At 42.6% G+C, this 16,858-nt stretch overlaps 2 protein-coding genes across 10 annotated transcripts in view; one reads left to right on the top strand and one right to left on the bottom strand.

Annotated features, from left to right (window-relative positions):
- MBTD1 (mbt domain containing 1) overlaps window positions 1-7,141 on the bottom strand; it is a 35,575-nt gene extending 28,434 nt beyond the window's left edge. For 4 of the 9 annotated variants that reach the window (XR_008841822.1, XM_056506236.1, XM_056506238.1 and 1 more), the window contains exon 1: window positions 6,938-7,141. Coding sequence is in view for 7 of the 9 variants with exons in the window: in XM_056506236.1 (XP_056362211.1) it covers window positions 6,938-6,958 (21 nt within the window). In the remaining 2 variants the exon portion in view is untranslated. Of the gene's footprint in view, window positions 1-5,079; window positions 5,269-6,937 lie in introns of all 9 variants that reach the window. The other 5 variants (XM_056506239.1, XM_056506241.1, XM_056506240.1 and 2 more) reach the window with 3 other exon arrangements.
- Window positions 7,142-7,583: 442 nt separating this feature from the next.
- On the top strand, window positions 7,584-16,361 carry UTP18 (UTP18 small subunit processome component). The gene is made up of 14 exons (XM_056506246.1): window positions 7,584-7,926; window positions 8,110-8,237; window positions 8,342-8,437; window positions 9,184-9,263; window positions 9,489-9,574; window positions 10,131-10,256; window positions 11,190-11,364; window positions 11,679-11,779; window positions 12,520-12,610; window positions 12,921-13,044; window positions 13,911-14,085; window positions 14,783-14,925; window positions 15,518-15,577; window positions 16,193-16,361. Exons 1-13 carry the CDS (start codon window positions 7,630-7,632, stop codon window positions 15,540-15,542), a joined length of 1,647 nt encoding a protein of 548 aa, XP_056362221.1. The 5' UTR covers window positions 7,584-7,629; the 3' UTR covers window positions 15,543-15,577; window positions 16,193-16,361.
- The last annotated feature ends 497 nt before the right edge of the window (window positions 16,362-16,858 follow it).

Below are 16,858 nucleotides of genomic sequence, written 5' to 3'. Positions count from 1 at the left end.
GCTCTCTGCTCTCATTGGCTTGTGGGGTTATCCATAAATCACTCAGCTCCCCTATGAATCCGTGACTCCTGTGTGAAGCAGGAACACCTCTCCAGCTCACAGGGCTGTTCTGAGGATTAATACATTAACCATTATGAAGAGCTCAGTTACTATGGCAATAGGGTCTGTACAAATGCTGAAAGACAGAAAGGTGACTAATTTGCCACTGTCATATACAAAAAACATATATAATAGTTTAAAAAAGTCTGAAGCAGGATAAAACCACAATTTTGAAGAAGGCATGACAGTTAAGCAATTTCCAGCAGACATTAAAGAAGCAAGAGATGAACTGATGTACTTTTTCTGAGGCACATCCACCACAAGCATTTTGATACAGTGGCAATCTCCACTTTATTAATATCTTACACAGCTCTGTGTGAGCTGCCCTCATTAAGCTAAGAAAATATTTCATGCTTCATATTATTTCCATGACCTTAAACAGTATCTACTAAGTTTGAGAAGAAATAACAAATAAAGAGAAAACTAAGAAATTCTACAATAAAAGCACAAGTTAGGGGAATGAAGTACAGACAAGCAAACAGAAGAAAAATTAAGAAAGCCTTTGGCTCAACCTCCTTTTCCAAGAGCTAATTTTATTTAAAAGTCAGTGTAGACAGAAAAGCAACGTGATTGGGTTTTTCCTTCCTAAATTGCATTTGAATTCACAGCTTCAAGATTTCGTCACAATTCCCTAAATCCCTTTCCTTGAACATATGCCTGAACATCTTATTGTTAGATCTCATTCAAGCCTTTTTCTGCCATGCTATCCCTTTATTTTATTATATTATAGTCTCCTTTGCAATCTAAATAAATCCTATTATGGAAAAATTTCCTCGTAGGTACAAAGGAAAACTGATTTCCACACTGAGCCAATCCTAGCATGCAATTATTAAAAAAAAACACCAATTCTCCAAAAACCCAGTAAGCACAAAAGGTTATGCAACAAGGCAAACACTTTTAACACACTTACAGTAGCTCTGAAACAAAACAAAAAAAAAGTCAGTCTAATGTTAATTATGAATATACTCTTCAGACCAAAAAAAAAAAAAAAAAAAAAAAAAAAAAAAAAAAAAAAATTGTATTAAATTGAATCAAATCTAGACCAGGGCATAACCTGACAACTTCCTCAAGGCACTGAAACCAGCAATCAGGGTGCCCAGGGGTTGTTTCCCAGAGGAAACACTGAGCCATGGGAGACAAAGCCCAGAGCTGACCTGGCTGGCAGCAGTGTCACCTATCCTGTGTCACCTGTCCCCTTGCCATGAACATCCATGAGCAGTGACTTGTTTGTGTGTGCACGTGTGTGCAGCTTAAGGCAGAAGCTGAGTGCAATGTTGCCATGGATACAGTGTCCTGCCAACACTGGCAGGGATTTTCAGAGCAGAAGATGAAAACTAGTCATCTTTCTCAAGATTTCAGGAGCTCCTTAATATCTCACAGTATTTAAGTTCCCTTGACCACAGTCTCTACTAAGATACAGTGTGATTCCATAGGAACCACTACCAGCAGTACTACCAGAGCACTTTGATGCTTACGGGATTTTATGGACAGATACTCGTGGTGTTTCAGAGCCCAGGGAGGATCTCCCTTCTCAAGCCCTCATTCTCTTCAAGTCAGCTGGTCTGATTTTACTAAAAGATTAGGGCCTCATCCCACACCAAGGCATGATTCTATGTTTTCAGCCCTCTTATGGAGGCGGCAGTACAAGCCAGACTCAGCATATCCCACTCCAGACTTGGGAACCCCAGACCTATAGGGTGCTAATTTTGCTCAGTGGTCTGAAATGCTGTTGCTACTCAGAAGGAATTGAAGTGCAGCCCATTCCCAGTCCCTCCAACTGCCCATGCCAGCTCTGCTCCCACTGCCAGGGAAGGTGGAAGAAGAATTGGGAAGCTGGGGGCAAGGTGAAGGACCAGGAGCTGAAGCAAGGGCAAGGTGACCACCATAACAGGGAACAGGGCACACCTGGCTCTTTTTGTTGCTATTTTGCATCACTTCCAATTTAGAACCTCAATATTACTGCTAAGCTGTCTTTGCCAAAATATCCACAGATAGCAAGGGAAACAGTTTCTCTTTGTAAATGGAAAGCTGGGTGCTCAATTTGGAAAAAAATAGTTCTTCAGCATTATACAATTTCAAAAGTAGCAATCATCAAGTTTTTGAGTTTAACTACACTGTTAAAACAAATTTCATGTATTACCTTTCCATTTACTTAATATTTAGCCAAACTGTTCCAATTCAAAATCACTGAACATCAAATCTGCAATTCAAATCAGCAGCTTTGCTTACCATTTTAAAATAACACCATAGCTTTTATAAAACATTTGTATCCCTATTTTCACCAGATGACCACATTTGCCAGATAATTTATGCAGGAAGTTCTTAATGTTAATTTCTGGATATTACCTGAATTGCAATTGGGGAAACTACTCAAAATGTTTTATGAGATTTCAAAAGGCAAAAAGTTTGCAGGAAAGAAAATCCTAACAAAATACTTTGTACGCAAAAGTAGGTGAAAGTTAGGGAAGATGAAATACAAATATATATGGTGGAATTTTGTTAGAGCAGATCAAAACACTTCTATTTTGGTAATAAACACCACAGAGGTTCTTTTCAACCCATGTTGAAAAACAGCATTTGTGGACATAAGTGAACATGAGGAAGTTTCAATAACTCTTCCTGCAGAATTCAAATGTAAAAAAAAAAAAAAAGGAGCTCTAACATCTGGAAGTGAAAAATATTGGAGCACTGCTCTGAATTCAAAGGTCAAAGATACATCCTTACAAAAAGGACAAACAGAATTATAAACAAGACCAAGCAGCAGATTTGGTACAGCAGCAGCCTGCAATCCTTGCCGAGCTCCTGCTTACTAATTTCACCTTTTTTCTTCTGAAAATTACGTACAAAATTTCCCCCTTTCTGGTTTTCTAGGGTCTCAGTCTTTTTCCAGAAGCTCTCAACCAGAATCTTATCACCAGTTCTTGAAGTGCTGGTGGCCTCTGATACATCATGGTGAGCTTCATCAGAGATACCAGGAAATTGGAACCATCTACCTTTGGCACAGATTCCCTGTCCCTTTGTTGTCATCCCTCCCATCTCTGGAAAAGGCAAAAAGGAGAACCCAGGACATGAAAAAAGGTAAAAAAGCCTCATCTCATCCCTGGTGAGGTGATGGAAGAAGCAATGTTGGAAGTAATTTCTTGGCATGTGAAGGACAAGCAATTCTTGCTGAGTCCTTTGAGGCTCCACAGAGAACAGCAACACCTTGTCTGTCCCCACAGCAGCTGCAGGGTCTTGGATTCAAAAACAGGTGTGCAAAAAACCCCCACCAACCCTCAACTCAACATCAAACCAGTTTCCTACTCTTCAAAGCTGGACTTTACACCAAAAATCATGCTGAGGAGACTGTCTTTTCCTCAAAACACAACCTGATCAGTGTTCAGCTTCTAACAAAGCAGGGAACAGCCTCTTGTCTATCCACAAAAACTGCTTGGAGCAGGAGCCTGGCTTGCTATAAAACAGAACCTGGCAGCTGGTTAATGCCAAAAGAGCAGCAGCTTGAGTAACTACTCCACTAATAGAGTCTATCTGTACATTAAGCAGAAGTAATGCACAAACAAAAGAACAAGACAAACTTTCAGGCATTCTGGCTAAGGCTTATTTTCCTAATAAGATTACTGGTTCCTCAACAGAGGTTTTCAGTCAGAGCACTGTGAAATGTAGTGTGAGCAGCACTGGCAAATTACCCTGTACTATTTGCTCGGGGGGTTTCTTGCATACTTTTCTTTTTTGAAGGGATGGGTGGAGAAAGGAACTCATAAGAACTGCTTTCTTATTCTGCCCAACTTCCCATTTTCCTGTTCTTCCCCTCCTCCCTGTGAATACTTGACAACAGAGTATTTTTAAGAGATACTCTTAATTAAGCATTACATAAGGCAAATGGTATGAAAAAGAATATAGTTAAGGAAACTGGTTTCCCTGAGAGCAGGAAGGCAACTCTAAACAAATAATAAAATAACCAGTTTCTCACTCTTAACATACATTTTTATATATATATATACACACACACATTGAAATTGACCAACAAATTATAGCATACATTGTTTGAATGTAGTAACCACTCTTATAACACAAAAAAGTGGGCATAAAGAGTGAGAAATCTATGGGAAAAAAAACACATTTCATGTTATTTAGAAATCAAACACTCAGGGAACGGCTTTAGCGTATTTATGAAGACTGTGCTCAAGTATTGGCAAAATTTATAAAAAATACATTTGAAGGTAAAAACTTGCAAGAAAAACACCCCATTATTATGCAATCAAGCCTCTTGCCCCCAGGTAAGTGCAGCTGGCCACAGGAAGATGATCCAAAACAGCCACAGAAAGGTTTCAAACCACTCCAAGTGGTTGCTGCTACTTTTGAATTCAATCTAGGGCTTGAATTCAGAATGGCAGCAATTTGGAGCCTGGAGTCCAAGAGCTGTAGCTCAGCAAAGGTACACCAGCACTTGAACAGAGGCATCACTTCCTACATTCAGCTCCAATCCCCCCAAACAGGACAGAACTATGGACAGATGGGATTTGAGGCCAAGGTCAACAACACAACCTTCAAGCCAAGGGTCTGTCATTAGACAGATTTACTTTAATTACATATCCTTAATGGATCCAAGGGTATTTCCAAGTTAGACTTAAATTTGATGCACAGGTTTTGTTTTCAAAAGTTCACTAATGCTTTATGCTACAAACTTCATTTCAGCTCTGGATGTTAAAGAAACACTACAATGAAACTAATTTATTACAACTCTTCTGAATGGAAGTTGGCCAAAATAAGTAGAATAGTAGCTTGTCCCTGTGGAACTAAAGCCTAATTGTACCTCAGAACATGACCAAAAAAGAAAATTCAAATATGGTACCAATTTAAAGAAAACACACTTTCAGCTTTCATTAAAAACAAACAAACAAAAACCCCCAAAGCTAAACATCTTGGGATTCTTGTAAATCAGAACCAACCAAACTTACTTTTTTTATATAAGCAACTCACCTCTATCTGGAAATGTGCCTTCCACTCTTATTATAAGTAAAATCTCTGCTGGAAAATTACAGAAATGTTTTTTCCTGTCTCTTCATTTGCTATGTATGACAGCATTTTGTCTGAAGCCAGTTTCTGCTGTTTGCCAATGGTTTTGTCCATAGCCTCTTCCCCAGGGGGTTTCACACAAGAGGGGAGACTCTTTCATAAAAAAATATATCACATTAGCAGGAAATTTTGGAGGGGGGTGTGATGATTAATATTTGAAATATCTGAGTTTTGATAAAACTAGAAATCTTTTACAAACTCCATTATGTTTCTACAAAGCCCTTACAGGAGTATCTGGAAGAGGCAAATATTTTACTTTAAACACTGTGTTACCATTAAAATAAACAAACAAAAAAAACAAAAATTCAAATAAAATAACAAATTTAAGTGCAAAGAACCCCAAAACCACCACCAACCCAAAACCAAAGTCTTCACCACCTGAATTCATTCCACTTGCTCAGAGCCAGGTTCAGCAAATAATCCCACATGCCCAGAGTGCACCAACTTACCTGAGAAATGAAGGAATGCAGTAGTGGTTTTCAGAAGATATGAAAAGCCTTGCAAAATTAAATCAAATTTTAGAAGGTAAGAGAAATGAAAGCCAATGAGAGGGAACTTCTGTGCATGTCACCACTGCTGCCAGAGGCTCCTCTCTCTTCAGGGAACAATGAGAATTTTTCCAGTTTGCAATCTTTCTGCACATGCACAAGCCCACATGTTCTCAAGAACAATACCTGAGCTATTCCTGGGAGACAAGATCCCTCTGCAGAGTTTCCTAGAGCCTACATTACACACTTGCTCAAACGATGCCTAGGCTGAAGAAATGACTAAAGACAAATGACCTGCCAAGTTTTGTTGCCTTCTTAAGAGAATACATTGCTTTAGCTCTCATTAAAGGCTCCAGATTAGACTCTCATAGCCTTATTCCATTCCTTGTGAGTCAAAATCAAACTGTTGAATACAATAAATAGGTAAATGCAGGTACTCAAGCCTGCAAAATAGTTTTTTATTAAAATACAAGAGACTGCCCAGCAGCTTTCAGTTTTGCCTAGGTTTAGATTTGAAAAATCACAACAGTTGCCAGCTACATTTTAAAATAAATTGCTTTTTCACACACAGATTTTTTTTTACCATCATCAGCATATGCTTTGTAGTCGGACTTTTAATTTTCAAAACCACGCGGGGCAGAAATTGCTACACTTTCAAACATTTCCAGCAACAACCTGAAAGTGAAACTGGTTTCACAAGTTTACTACTCCTTACAAAGGGAACAAAGTCACAATATCAGAAGTCATAAAAATTGCACAGGAAGAGGGGAAGTGGCCGCAAAGAACCCAAAACTTTTGAAGCGCTGATATTAAAGAGAACTCTCCAGCACTTAACATAAGAACGCTGGAAAAGTGAACTTTAAAGGCTGGAACTACAGGAGGAAGTTACTGAAAACCCGCACTACAGCGGAGCAGGGGGAGAAGCGGATCCGAGCGCGTCCGCGAGAAGCTCAAACTTTTCTCGGAGGCAGGAGGGAAGAGGGAGGAAGGACAAAACCCGGCCCCGCTCAGCCGGGCCGCAACAAAGGGGCCCGGCCGTGCCGCCCCCACGTGCCCCGGGCAGACCCTCCCCGAGCGGCAGCGGCAGCGCCGGCCCGGCCCCCGCAGCCCCCGCCCCGGGCGGCGCAGCCCCCGCAGTGTGCCCGGCGCCCTCCCCCGCACCGCGGGGCCGCCTCCCCCCGCACGGGCACCGGGGGTCGCGCAGCCCGCGCCGCTCCCCCCTCAGGGGCTGGGGCTTCCGCGGGGCCGCGCCTCCCGCGGGCTCCGGTACTCACCAGTTCCTTTGTGTTTTCCATCAGGCCCTCATGGGCAGGAGCTGCTCGCTGCCTCTGCGCGCTCGCCCCAGGGGCTCGGGCGCTGCGGGGGCCCGCGGTCGGGGCCGAGCCCGGCGGGGCGGGGGCGGCCCGGGCAGTTCAGCCGCTCCGAGCGCCGGGGAGCGACCGGGACCGACCGCGGCCGCCGGGACATCAACAACACGGGCGCGCGGCTGCGCAGGCGCGGACACGCCCCCGCCGGGCTCGGGCTGCGCGGGGCGGCCCCACCGCCGTACCCCCACTCTGGGCGGAATCATTCATTACCGGGGGTGGGCGCTCCGCACCAAGGCGGGGACCGCGGGGGGGTAAGAGCAGCCGTGCCCGTCAGCAAGTGACGGTACGCGGGGAATGTCCCGGTGAGGGCCCGATGAGCAGCCGCTGACGGACGCGTGTTGCTCCACAGGTCGGGGATGTCCCCCCGCGGACTCGCAATGGAGCGGCCTAGCCGTGGCCGCGTCACGTGGAACTCGGGATGGGCGGGGGCGTGGGGGCAAAGGGAGGTGAAGAAAGGAGTCACGTGACCGCGGGTCGCCGCCGGGGGCGGGGGCTCGGTCACATGGGCGGGGGCGGGGCTCGGCGGGAGCCTATGGCGGGCGGGGGCGGAGCCCGGCGGGGTGACGTCACCCACGCACGTGTTCCGGTTCCGGTGCGCGATGCGGGCTCCGGCGGCGGCGGGGCGGGAGCGGGGAGCGGCAAAAGCGCCCGGAATGAAGGCGGCGAAGAAAGCGCCTAAAGCGACCAGAATGGCCAAAAAGACGAAACCCACGCGGAGGGTGAAGCTGGCCGCGGCGAAGCAGACGGCGGCCGCCGAGGCGGCGCGGCGCGCCCGCCACCTGAAGGCGCTGAGCTGCGCGTCGGGCGCCGAGCGGGAGCTGGAGGAGCTGGTGTTCGGCGACAGCCTCAACGTGGAGGAGGACGATCTGCTGCGGCGGCTGGCCGGGCCCCGAGGGGTACGGGACGTCCAGCCCGGGCCCTGCCTGGCCCCGAGAGGCGGCCCCGGGCGGGGCTAGGTGCTTGGGGCTCAGGACTCGGGGCTCGGTGCTCGGGGCTTGGTGCTCGGTGCCGGCTGTGTCCTCCCCCTTCGCTCCCCGGGTCCCAGCTCCCCGGTCACCCTGCGGTTCGGTTGTTTTCAGGTTTCTGCCGCAGAGGGGAAAGACCTCCATAAAGAATCCAGCGACTCTGAGGTAGAAAATGAAGCTAAAGGTGACGTACTGTCCAAAAAGCCGGCATGGGTGGATGAGGATGATGAAGCCGAGGAAAAGTAAGTCCAGGGTGGGTGATGGGAATTACGTATCGCGCTTGGGAGTGCTTGTAAGTCGCATTGGTTTGAACGATCTTTGTGTTCTGTGTGTTTTTCTCCTCTAGTGTTGATATGACCCATAAGTACAGGAAGGATTTCATGAAAAGTGATGCCGAGACAACGCTTACTAAGAAAAAGCTGAAGAAAAGGCTTGAGGAACAGTGAGTTTCACTAATGTTTTTGTGGCTGACTATTCTGAGATGAGATCATTGATCTCCAAGGTGGGTGCCAGGAGGAAGGTGCCAGTGGTGCACAGAGCAGGATGAGGCGCAGTGACCATCAACTAAAACACAAAAAGTTCCATCTCAACATGAGGAAGAATTTCTTTCTGTGGAAGGTGACAGAGCACTGGAAAACAGTTGCCCAGGGAGGCTGTGGAGCCTCTGAGACATTCCAAACTCACCTGGACATGTTCCCATGTCACCTGCTCCAGGTGACCCTGCCTTGGTGGGGGGGTTTGGACTGGATGATCTTTAGAGGGTTGATCTCCCTTCCAACCCAACAATTTTGTGAGCTAAAATACATTTATTTGACATTCAAAGTCACTTTGCTCTTTATCCACTGTGCTCTTCTGGTCTCTTCAAAGCCAGTGCTTCCTGCAGTATTTGCAGTGTTTTTAAATCACAAATGATACTAAGAATAGTAAATAAAATGTGTTTTAGCATTGTCTAGACTAACTAGTTTAATATTTGTGTCCAATTGCCCAAACTAATTTGTCTTTTGGGGAGTATACAAGAAACAGTGAAATCTTAAAAATATTTTGAAAATATTAAAAACTTGCATTGTGTTCTAATTGTGAGTAATCCTGCAAAATTCTGACTGTGCTTCTTCTAAGTACTTAACTCCTAGAAGGAAATTACTGTCTCACAAAAGTTATGTTTTTTTTCTCTACCTCTTTTCTCTTAAGATTTCAGCAAGCCATGGGAGGAGTTCCTGCCTGGGCTGATCTAGAAAACAGGAAGAAATCCAAAAGGACTTCGAGTGATAGTAAATACATCCAATACTGCTCTGATAAGTGTTTCTGTGATTCCCTGTTCAGCTTGCTAGAAGATAATTACTTCTGATGCATTCTCAGTTACAGTAGTGTGATAATATGCTGGATATGCTAGCTTTGTTCCTTTAGTGTGCTTTAATTCATTTCAGTGAGGAATATGTTGATTTTGTTGTGGTATGTGTGCAATTAGCTGTTTCCATGTGCTTTGGTTTAATGAGGTGACAGTGATGAAGATGATGATCTGCTACGCAGGACTGGCAACTTCATCAGGAGCTCAGAGTCTCTGCCAAGAGGGATTTTGAAGGTAAAGACAAATCTTTCCACTTCAGTTAGACTTAAGTGCACACTTTGATTCTTGCTGTGTATAACATTAGTGATTCTGTGAATTTATTTCAATAAGCTCTAGAGGCAAATTGGGCAGTTCATGTGAAAACATGAAACAATAAACTGAGGTGGGTTGTTTGACATAAGAATTTTTTGCACTCTAAATAGCATCTTGTAGTAGGATTTTAATTTCTGCAGAGGGAGGATGGAATTCTCCCACAACTTTGAAGCTACTGAAATGATCTTTAAAAAGTCAGCTTTAAATGAGTATTTCTCACACTGTCTCCTACAGCTTTCTCAGATGGGTCAGAATGCAGCTGGTTTTACACTCAGTTTTAAAGCAAGTGTAAGGCTAGTGAGTTCAGCCTGTGTTTGCTTTGGAGCAGCTCCCTGAACAGGCTGTGTGTGCTCTGCTCACCTCACATTGCCCAAAACTTCATGACAGTGCTTGAAGTCTTGTAGCATAAAGAGTAATTGGCGTTTTATTCAGCATAAGTGTTGTTGGGGTTTTTTTAACTGTCTGATCTGTGTTGTAGATGAGCACCTGCCCTCCTGCAAACCAGGAACGTTTTGCCAATGGAAAACTGGTGACAGTGCAGTTTCATCCTTCAGCTCAAGTAGTGATGACAGCTGGGCACGATCGCTCTGTGTCCCTCTTCCAGGTTAAGAGCCTCAGTTTGTACTCTAATGGTCACTGACACAGAACCTTTTTTGAGTTTGTACTCTAATGGTCACTAACACAGAACCTTTTTTGAGTTTGTACTCTGCTAATGGTCACAGAACCTTTCTTTTTTGAGTGCACATTAAATAGCCTGGAGTGATAGACTTTGTTTTCTCTCTTCCTCTGCACCCTGGGTGTAATGTCAGTGGTTACAATGGAAGTTCCTTGGTTAAAGGCATCTTGGGAAGGAATTTCTACCAAGCACATGTAGAATACTGGAAAAATTTCTGTCTCAGAGATTTTTAGCTGAAGATTTGTGTTCAAAAACTTCTGGTTTGAAGGTTTTCAATGATGAGTACTAACAAGATTTTTTGTTCCTAAGTTGTTTGGAGAGCCTGTAGTGAGGGGAGCAGCCCACTTTGCTTTGTGACTGTAAAATTGCTGTGAAATCATGTTGGGGATGGAGAGGCTGTGCTGCAGGAAGAAGGTGGTCATCCTGAGACACTCCCCTGCTTCTCTGAAAACTAAAGATCCTAATTTTACTTAGGAACTCTTTTAGCATGGCTCAGTATCACTGAAATGGTCACACACAAGTGCAAGGTGATATCCCCACAGAGCTGCAAGAAAACCCAAATCAAAGCAGATGTTTCCATTTAGAAAAAGCAGAAAAGAAGTGATTATTTGAACAAAGCATGGGCAAGATGAGGAATGGAAAGAGGTGTGAGGTCTGTCAGAAAGGCAGAGAGTGCCTGTTACATGGAGTGAGGAGCTAAGAATTAGATAATTTGTAGGAGAGAGGAAGAGTTTAAGGTCTCACAGTGGTGTACCTCTTACTACTTGAGTCTCAGCTGAGAAGTTAATGTGATTTTTCTCTGTAAAATATTTGACATATTCCTCAATATGACAACCTGGTTTGTTACTTTCTTTTTTGAAGGTGGACGGTATAAGGAACCCAAAAATACAGAGCATCTATTTAGAGAGTTTTCCAATTTATAAGGCTCGTTTCAGTGTGGATGGAGAACAAGTTATAGCCACTGGTACTCACCACAGCATGTTCTTTGTGTATGACATGGTAGCTGGGACTATCATCCCTATCCCAAAAGTACGAGGTATGTCTTGCAGCTCTGGGTGTCTGGGCACAGTTGAAGCTGTCCCAAATAGGGATGGTGCATGAATTTGCTTTAAAAGAAAGTGCAGTGGGTTGTTGGAAGTTGTATTTTTAACTTGTCTTCAAGGGAATAAAATACCATTAGTATTAATTTGTCTGGGATATTCATTATTACATATGAGCAAGGTTGAGTTCAGCTTTTCTGTGACAGCATGAAAAGTTGGAGTCAGGTCTTAGTCATGTTCATCCTACCTCTAAATGTTGAGGCCAAAATATCAATTACAAAAATTTCAAGTTTCAAATCTCTTTTTAAAGGTGTGGAGGAAAAATTTCTTAGAAACTTCGAACTGTCTCCAGATGGATCATTTATGTTGCTGATTGGAACTTCAGGTTACCTTCACTTGCTGTCCATGAAGGTACTTCCTCTGCATGGTTCATGTAGCTTCACTTCCTTTTGAATCTGCTTTTTTCTCCTCTGCAAGGCAATTTAACTTTCAGCTGAAGCCAAGCTATGACACATACTGTGATAGCCCTTAAAAATGCACTGCTGAAAAACCCACTGCAGCTTCAGGGAATTATTTTGGACTGTCTGAGACTTTGTTCTGCAGCTCCATGGGGCTGGAGGAGCTCAGGGCAGTTCTGTGGGGTTTTCAGCTGGAAGAAGCTGTGTGTCAGTGCTGTATTTCAGCTCTTGCACAAGCACTGTGCTGGCAAAAGGAGTGGAAACTGCATGGGAACAGGCACCTGGGGGTGGAAGAAATACAGAAATATGCTTTTTTGGGAGTCATGCTAGTGCATGCTGCTGTACCCTGTTCATGAATCATGCCCAACACTGATTCATAATGCATGGAGCAATCTTTCAGCTGAATTTTAAAATGCCTTATGATGGCAGGTGGATTTGTTTTAAGCTTTCACAGGGAAAAATACTTTTAAAGGAGAAAGTTCAGTTTTCTATAACTCAGGCCCTTCAGTGAGGGGGCAGACAAGTGTTTGTAGATCCAGCTGCAGTTGGACTCAGGAGCTTGTGCAGGCACTGAAAATTGGTGCTGTTCTCTGAGTGTTAGGGTAGCTAACTTAAGATTTTTTGTGGGGCAGGAAGCAGCTTTTCTGTAGATTTTTGGTAGAATCTCTGTCAACTTTGTTCTGCATCCTCCAGACAAAAGAACTGATCAGCACTATGAAGGTGAATGGAAGGTGCACTGCCTGTGCTTTCACCCCAGACAGCAGTAAAATCTACAGCTATTCAAGTGAGTATTCCAGCAGCTCTAATCATAATTCCAGTTAAATTGCATGAGTTCTTACTTAGTGTTTTCGAAAAATAATTTTAAAAATTTATGCTAGTATCTCTCCTAAAAATACAACCAAGTGATCAATCATTAAAGAATGGAATTATCTATTTTAGTATGCCTTTAATTGTTGGGTTTTTAAAAAATACCCTGTATTTGATAGTTGGAAATGAGTTTCTAGTTGTCATCTAATTAAATTTATTTTACCAAAATGTACCAACAAAGTGATGCATATGTGTGTTTTCTCTAATGTCCTTCATTCTGCAACCAGAGGAAGGTGAAGTTTTCATTTGGGATGTGAGAAGCAGAAAGTGTCTACATAAATTTGAAGATGAAGGTTCTTTAGAAGGAAAGTGCTTTGCTGTTTCAAAAAACAACCAGTATGTGGCATGTGGGTAAGTGACTGAACTTTGACAGCTTCTTCTGCTCTCATTTTGAAGCTCTTCAGTGAACTTATGGGTGGCTGAGAGTGTAGGAACATAGTTTGGCTCTAATAAGCTTAGAGTAGACATGAATAGATGAATATTCCCTATTTTATGATAATTCACTTTTTTCTGTGTACATATAAAATACCATAGTCCACCTAAAGCAAAGGAGTGATGCTGGTATTACTATTGCCATGTATGGGTTCAGTTAATTTTGAAATCACACTGACTAAAATCACAAATTCTGTAACAGGAATGTTGACTCAGGGTCTTGTCCCTTTTCTAGTTCTTCTCCCTGTGCTCTGAATTTGGCTCCTGCAAGGCAGCATGTTAGCCTTTCAAAAGGGGCCTCAGCTCAAAGCCACAGGCTGGAACTCTTACTCCAAATTTATTGGGATGCAGTTTCAGCCAGTGTCTGGATTCTTTAAAATGAGAATAGCAAATAAATACAAGACTACAATATATATGTTCCTAGCTCACTGTAGAAGAGGATTTTAAAGTGAGCTTATGGTACACTTATAAAAAAGCCCCACAATAAGAAACTTGAAGTTATTTCAGGATATTTTGATACCTATCTCTCCTTGCTTTGAATTCATCCTGATAACAGGTGATCAAGGCTCTCCACAGTTGAGTCTTTTATTATATAAATAAAAAGAAAATCCAAACTAGCAAAATCCTAAACCCCTCCACTAAATACTGCTATAAACTCCAAAGGAAAATCAAGCTCCAAATGAAATATTATTACAAACTCCAGGTGAGAAGTGGCCATAGATAACAAGAGAATATGTACTGAAATGTTACTTTTGAATATAATCCTTGTTCATTTTGTTCTTTAGTTCATCTTCTGGAGTTGTAAATTTATACACTACTGATACCTGCCTCAAAGAAAAGCATCCTAAACCAGTTAAAGCCATAATGAACCTTGTTACCTCTGCCACCTGTGTGACCTTTAATCCCACCACAGAGATCTTGGCAGTGGCTTCCCGTGACACTGATGAGGCTGTCAAACTGGTATGTTCAGTTTCTTTGCTGCAATGTTTCTTTAATATCTTGCTAAAAGTACTGCTGGTGACATAGTGAAACTGATATGAAGCAGGTGCAGGTACTGCAAAAGGTGCTGGACCAACCAGATCAGGACATGGCCAAGACACTCAGCATTTACAAGAATATAATTTTATTTTCTTGGGTAAATTTGCTCTGAGAATAACATTTTGTAGTTTAATTTACCTTTTTAAAATGCACTCTGCAAGTGTTTGAGGCCAGGTTGGACAGGGCTTGGAGCAACCTGGTCTAGTGGAAGCTGTCCCAGCCCATGGCAGGGGGTTGGAACTGGATAAAACCTTGAAGGTCCCTTCCAACCTAAACAGCCTGTGATTTTATTTCAGTGCTGTCAATATAGCTCAGCAACAAATATGAGCTTTCAGCAGCTGGTAACTGTAACCATCTTATTATGGGGTTTTTTTTTTGCCAGCCTTATCAGAATTCTGGCCAACAGTGGAACTGTTGAATTAATCTGAGGATTTGTAGGCCTGAGAATTGCAATAATTGGTTCCATGGTGTGCTCCCTGCTCCTTTTCTCCAATTTTGTATGTAGAGTCTTAGAGGGTAGGAATATAACTGAACATTTGAACTTAAATTATAGATCTGTAATTTGATTTTATTTTTAGGTTTTTTTTCTGACTTTAAATTCTGACCAATTTCTCAATAGGTGCACCTTCCTTCATATACTGTATTCTCAAACTTCCCAGTGTTCAGAAGAAAACAGATTTATCTTGCTCAGTCAATGGACTTCTCTCCCAGAAGTGGATATTTCTCTGTAGCAAATAACAAAGGCAAAGCTTTGTTATTTAGGTAGGTACTAAGTTAGGTCCATTAATCCCAGATAACATGTTTGTGTTCTGTAAGATGGGGCAGATGACTGTAGGTGATAAAGTGATTCCTGATCTGAATTTCACCTCATGAGTTACTGGAGGGTGGAGTTGGCTTTCCCTGCTGGAGAACAGCCCTTGCTCTTTGTCTGATTATGCAATACACTCTGTTTCCACACTTTTTTTATTTTCCTCCCCTGCTGGTGTGGTCAGGGCTGAGGAGCAATGCTAACTCTAAGCAGGAATATTTATTTTTTTTCAACTCACAACTTCATGATGCTTGAAAAACTGCTGAATTTTGAGATTTTAATGATTTACCAAGAAAGGGAAAATTTATAGAAACATTCCTAAATATGAATAAAACTTGTCATTTGTCCTTTATTTGAACTTGAACTGCATATTATAATGGCACTTAAGTGATTCTAGCAGGTGGGTGTTTCTATCTTTCACTACATTGATGTTTCAGATCAGCTGAGGATACTCAGTGACGCTGCTGAAGAGCTGTTGCTTCTTGGTGTTGTCCCCTCAACAGATTACTGAGTTTTAGATCTCTCCTTTTTTTTTTTTATCTTTAGGCTGAAACATTATTCATCCTTCTGAAAGAAGATACAGCAGAAAATGAATCAGTAACTGAGGTAAAAATAGGACTAGAACTGTTCACAGTGTTGTCCTGAGGAGCCTCAAAATTTTCATTTTGCTGCCTCCACTTCTTTACAGATGGCAGGAAGAATTTCTTAGCCCTGTGTGATCTGTCCTGCCTGGGTCACTCATGGGCTGGAGTAGGACTGGCCTTGTCACTCTCAGCTTTTCTGACAATGCAGCAAGTTGATAGTTCAGCTAAAAACCACTGTCAGCCAGAGTGAGCTGATTATATTTAAATCAAACTCAGCAATGCTGATAAACAGCTGCAGGGACTTGGCTTGATCCTGTTCTGGAGTATTGTGAGCCCACACAATTCTGTATCATTTCAAATTCCCATTACCTGAATTTATTATTCATGTATATAAAATTACTGAAATTTGAAGCATAGTTTATGTGCAGATATGATTTTACTGTGCACTTAAATGTCTTCTTGGGAAACTGGAAAGACTTGTAGCCTTGACAGTAAAACAGTAGATTGACAAAAACTCTGTTAATGAGGGGAGGCTGAACTTGTTCTGACTGCTGCATGTTAAAGCTTGCATAGAATTTTGTGATGGCTCAGTGTTTGGAAAATACTAACAAAATTACCTCTACTGGTCTTTCCCCAGGTGTTGTAACCTGCAGGTACAAGGATGCTGATAAAATCAACTTTTTTTTTTTTTTTAAATATGGAAGCTACAAAATATTAATAGAATATATATGTTTTTTTAAAAAAGTTTATTTGTTCATTTGTTTTAAATAAATACACCTGGTAAGTTTCCAGGCAACTTGTTTCAACTTATTCCAGTGCTTTCATGTAAGGTCACAAATAAGATTTTGTTGCTTGGCACTCAAGCTGGTATCTTCCAGAAGTGCTTAAATGTCTTAATTAGTATATATATGTGAAACATTCCAGTGCTGAAACAGAAATTTTGTGTAAACTGACCTCTGCTCCATGCAGTTAGCAGGAGCTTTTCCATCAGCCTGGTTCCCTTGAGGCTGGGTTGGAAGCAGCATTTTGCTGCCTGGAGGAGCCATTCCCCTGTAACCTGTTGAAGTTGGTGTTGCAGCACAGCCCCATTTCCCAGCTGTAGCTTTGTGATGCCCTAAAGCAAGAGGTGAAAAAAACTCACCCAATTTATGCTTTCCTGCCTCCTGCTGGAGGGGATCCTAGCCCACACCCTATCCCTGCAGATAAGGAACACTCCCTGGGGAGTACCCTAGGATTAAATTGGACAAGGATAGTGTTGCACTGGTGTAATGACACCAATCAGTAAAATAGATTTTCCAAACTG

This window comes from Oenanthe melanoleuca, chromosome 18 (assembly GCF_029582105.1).
Source record: "Oenanthe melanoleuca isolate GR-GAL-2019-014 chromosome 18, OMel1.0, whole genome shotgun sequence".
In the NCBI taxonomy this organism is placed as follows: domain Eukaryota; kingdom Metazoa; phylum Chordata; class Aves; order Passeriformes; family Muscicapidae; genus Oenanthe; species Oenanthe melanoleuca.
The sequence above is the reverse complement of the archived record's forward strand: the minus strand, read 5'-3'. Positions and strand labels throughout refer to the sequence as shown.